General features: G+C 42.0%; 1 protein-coding gene across 2 annotated transcripts in view; it reads right to left on the reverse strand.

Annotated features, from left to right (window-relative positions):
- The window catches only part of slc25a20 (solute carrier family 25 member 20), a 4,835-nt gene extending 2,612 nt beyond the window's left edge, over positions 1-2,223 (reverse strand). For both annotated transcript variants that reach the window (XM_083534816.1, XM_083534815.1), the window contains exons 1-5: positions 1,972-2,223; positions 1,417-1,509; positions 1,161-1,288; positions 471-561; positions 174-291 (exon numbers count right to left, since the gene is read on the reverse strand). In XM_083534816.1, coding sequence (XP_083390942.1) covers positions 174-291; positions 471-561; positions 1,161-1,288; positions 1,417-1,509; positions 1,972-2,076 — 535 coding nt within the window. In that variant the 5' untranslated portion in view covers positions 2,077-2,223. The remainder of the gene's footprint in view (positions 1-173; positions 292-470; positions 562-1,160; positions 1,289-1,416; positions 1,510-1,971) is intronic.
- Between the last annotated feature and the right edge of the window lie 3,029 nt (positions 2,224-5,252).

Below are 5,252 nucleotides of genomic sequence, written 5' to 3' on the forward strand. Positions count from 1 at the left end.
TTCTACACATAACATACTGAGAAACCGACCGCAGAAAGAAAAACCACACACACTTTGTGTTCAATAATAAACTGTGTATTCATTTAGACACTGTGTGATTGTGCTAACAGTATGACAACACCTTCTCACACACACACACACACACACACACACACACACACACACACACCTACCTCTCATCAGTGTTAGTGCTGTGCCTTTATAGATGCCTCGGATTCCACTTTCCTTGTAGATCTGCTTCACGCAGTCCATGGGCCCAGCGTATTTAATCTCTCCTGAAGATGCCTGGATCTGTACCACACACACACACACACACACACACACACACACACACACACACACACACACACACACACACACACACACACTAGTCAGCTACAGTCATAGAAGCATTTTACTCACACAGAAGCATACAGAAGGAGGGAACATTTTGAAGAATGCAACACACACACACACACACACACACACACCTGCAGGAGGCATTTGATTCTCTCTCCAGGAGTCATGATGGCGGTGGTGAACACACCTGAAAGCATACCGGCTGTAAACAGCTGTGGATACCTGCCCCAAACACACACACACACACACACACACACACCGTTTGATTCTCAGTGCAGTTACAGGTGATCGTGTGGCAAGTTTTATTGAATCATTGAGTATGTAAGCCAATCCTGTTACAATACACTCATCTACACTCTACAGACAAAAGTATTGGGACACCTGACTTTTCCACACATATGTGGTTCTTTTCCAAACCCATGGAGTGGAAGATCTCCTGCTATTGAGCTCCAGCCATATGAAACACCTTTGAGATGAATTTGAACACTGACTGAAGCCCAGGAACCTCCTCACCTACATCAGTACCTGACTTTACTAACACCCTTGTAACTGAACGAATCTCCACAACATCTAGTGGAACATCTTCCCAGAAGAGTGGAGGGAATCTTAAGAGCAAACTGGGACTAAATGTGCAATGCGATGCTCAAAAGCACACACCGTAGTAATGACCAGGTGTCCACAAACCTGGCAGTGTAGTTTATAACTTTAACCTATACATTTTAGCAGTGGAGGGGGTGTGGTTTTGCATAATTAGGAAGAGGCGCATATTTGCCTGTTCACTTCCTGAGTCACGTGTGTTTAGTGGAATTAAAGTAACTCACGTCAGAACTTCATCAGGGCTTTTCTGCTGCAGCTTCTTTCCGAGACCGAAACCGAAGAAACACACGGCAAACATGGGAGTGACCCCGATAATGGGAGCAGCCATGCCTTTATACAAACCCAGAACCCCCTGAGAGAGAGAGAGAGAGAGAGAAAGATTATTGCCTTCTAGATCATTGATGAATGAAAAAACTCAGAGCTGAGAAACTTTCTAAACATGTTTAGCTCGAATTCTGTGCAAAACTTTTGGCACCTCACCTCTTTGGCAAGGGTTTTCCTGAAACAGTCGAAGGTTCCGGCATAGAAAGGCGTCTGACCCGGTGCAGGCTTAGGCTGAGTCTGCAGACGGACCTGTCCCCCATCACACACACACACACACACACACACACACACACACACACACACACACACACACACACAACTCATCATTTGATTTTCACAGACCCTTTATTAATAAATTATGTGACGTCAGCAGATATGTCACGTGGTCCAAGTTGAAACCAGATTTGGGCCAAAGGTCGCAAACTCACAGCTGTAACAGCTGTATCATGTAAAGAAACGAACACTGACAAACCCCCCCCCCCTCCGTTTATTATAATTATATATAATAAGAAATTATTTCTGCTCTAGAAATAAACATGTACGGGTATTTTTAAGTTCATTAAACAGAATGAATGAGCAAAAGTAAGACACTGTGGAGGGTCAGTTCTCTCACCATTTCTTCACATAAACAGATTTATTATTATGATTATTATTATGATTATTACGATTATTATTATGAATGAATTTAACACATGATCCGTGCTGTTGTACCTTTATGGTATCCAGTGGGTGACCTGCGAACACCAGACAGACTCCTCCGAACCCGCCCGCCACGAAGTTCTTGCCCGGGCTAATGGGTCGCGCTTGTTTCGACATGACTAGAAAACTTCTGTAAATAAATGTACAAATAATTGAGAATTAAAAAGGGCGCAAACCCAACCCGCCACAGAAGGACGGAAAAGGACAGCAATCCTTCAGTGCGGATCTCAGAGACCTTTCACCTAAATATCCACCCGGACCTATTTTACTGTAACATCTCACTTCTATGAGCGAACGGGCGTCACTATAATACGTCCGGGCAAATCACATACATTTGAGCACATTTGTATTTACACACTAAAAACAACTCGCAAAATGATATACATTCTCCAATCACACCGACGACCAGTTAATTAATTCCACTCTTACATTTCCTCGTTAATATTTGTTACTATTTTTGTGTCAGGGTTTTGTTTAATATATACAGCGACACCTGACGGCCGCCATTTTAATGAGTTACTCGATTTCATTTTTGGAATCGGTTCCAAAAGTATTCGTGATTTCGACATGAGCCCATACTCCATATACACGTGGCTTGACTTTTTTTTTTAATTATTTTTTATTTATTTTAAGTTTTATTGGTCACCTTTTTAAAAACAAGGTGTCCTTTCATATTAGCTTGTGCGTATGGAATCCAAAAGAGTCGACTCGGGAAATCGATTCTGCATTATTCAGTATTATACAATTCCTCTAACATCCATGACAATTACACTAAAAACTACGACCTGCACTGCAGCTGATCTAAACACATTTAAAAACATATTGCAGTGCTTATGTACATTAATAACATTAATGTTAGGAAGGTTTACTACCTAGCTCGAAGGATCAATTGTAAAGTAGTTTCACTATCTGTTCTGCTTAATGCCGCAAATATAAATATAAATGTGTGCGCTGATCAGGAGATTGACTGATGTCGTATGACGTCGATGGCTGCTCAGTGTTCTGACTCTTGATGGAGAAGGTGCACTGTGATGTCACACAGGTAAATGATCATGAATGGTAAACTGTGAATCTCCCTCTAGTGGTGAAGCATGAAAAAACAACTGAAGGGAAATCCTTTCCCACATTAAACAATGATCATTTATAGCTAAATAATTTTTATATTATTGCTTTATATGAAATGAAAACAGGCCCCCCCCACCCACAGGAAGTCCCCATGTTATGATTAAAAAAACACACCTTGGACTCGTGTAGTAGTGCTCATTAGGATGACTGGCATTTTTATTAGTGCTGTAAACGTTACGAAAATACATTTTGTTACCATTTTCCTCCTGAACACAACCGTCTCTGAAAGAATATAGATTAGCTTTCACACATCCATAAAGCCACATTAAAGAAGATCCACACTCAATTCCACTCTACACACACACACATTCACACACACTGTTCACCCCATCACGCTTTGCTCTCCAAACTCAATTCACACTCTTTCTGCTTGTATGAGCTAAAAGTGTGTGTGTGTGTGTGTGTGTGTGTGTGTGTGTTTGAGGGAGAGTTGTAATACTGAATGAAAGTAATCTTGATTTGGTGTGTAATACTGGACAGACAAGTTGGGAACGAGGTTCTCCTCCATGACATTACCATAACATCAGTTGGCAAACTAAAGCTCAGAGAAAACCCAGGAGAGAGGTAGAAGTGATATGAGATGATATGTATATGTAAAAATCATGAATTTAATGTATGGAAAACATAAACAAATATTGCAGCATGAAGCTCACTAGAACAGCTGGGTTATAGGACACAGCTCAGTTAAGGCTCAGGGGTTTAAAGCTGAGAATCAGATGCGGTGTGATGCAGCGTGGTGATGAAGTGTGAAGAAGTGTGTCCAACCTGCAGCAGGACACTGATAAGAAAAAATAGTGCAGGTTGTTCGATCAGATTTATTCCCTAATGCTAAGGAAGAAAAAAGCCTGAGGATTATGAATTGGCTACAATCTGCTGAGCTCTCAGCACACCTTACTGTATTTCCCAGACTACAAGGAGCATACACACGTTATAATCTCTGCATAAGACTGAACAGCATCGTACATGTGACTTATTGTAAGGGATAAACACGAGCATCTGTTTCCCCCCTCAGTGCAGTGAGCTGCTGTTTGGCATCAAGGCTCCGCCTTTAAAAGTCTACAGGTGCAGGTGTATCCGAAACTGACGATGATAAAACACCACTCTCTTTTCCCCACAAAGATAAATGTGTGAATTTTAACAATATCACCTAAAGCAAGTATACGAACATTTGGGTTTGCATTTCTGGATTACAAATGACTACGCACACAGCATGGACAAAACTATCGGGACCTCTGACCTCTCCAGCCATATGTGTTTCTTCTTCAAACTGTTTCCACACAATTGTATTGGACATCTTTTGAATTTTCCCGTCACCTGAACTAGGAGACCCAAACCTGTTCCAGCATGACAATGCCCCTGTGCACAATGCCAGCTCCATGAAGATCTGCTTTCCATGGGTTGGAGTGGAAGATCTTCTATAGAGCTCCAACACTATTAAAGACCTTTGAGATGAATGTGACCGCTGACTGCACCCCAGGACTCCTCACCTGCATCAGTACCTGATTTTACTAACACACTTATTATTATTACAGCAAATGGGGACTAAATGTGGAATATGATGCTCTAAAAGGACTAATTTTATGCTCTTTTAGTATCTCTAATATGAGAACTATGCCTTGGTTGATTGAGATGCTTGTGTAATGTAGTGAAGTATTTCAGGGAATTTCACATGGAATAAGCGAGAAAATATGCTACTGCCATGTAAGGTATGGTTTCTATAGTGTGAATGTGCACCTGCTCCCTGTGGGTAAGGGACCTCAGTGTAGTGCACGTTTGGGACGGAGCCGTCATTCTGCTCCGATCTGAGGGAACTCTTTATAAATCTGCTGCACAATGAGCTTGTCCATTTGTTTGGTCTGGGCCAAACTCTCCTCCTCTCCGGGGTCCTCCTCTTCTCCCACAATCCTCTGCAGCGTCGCATGCAGGTCAGAGACACGGTGCTGATGCTGCAGGTAATCAGTGGAGTGTATGATGGCATGCATGAGAGACAGATACTCCATCCTGAGCTGGAGAGAGAGCGAGAAAGGGAAACAGAGAGTGATAGAGAAGAAGAAAGGAGTAGAGAGAAAGAGATAGATTAATGGAAATAGAGAATACAGGATGGATTCCTAGAAATGGATGAAAATGTGTGTGTGTGTGTTTTTACCCTTTCTCCCGGAGACAGGTCT

This window comes from Silurus aristotelis, assembly GCF_946808225.1.
Source record: "Silurus aristotelis genome assembly, chromosome: 28".
Classification (NCBI taxonomy): Eukaryota; Metazoa; Chordata; class Actinopteri; order Siluriformes; family Siluridae; genus Silurus; species Silurus aristotelis.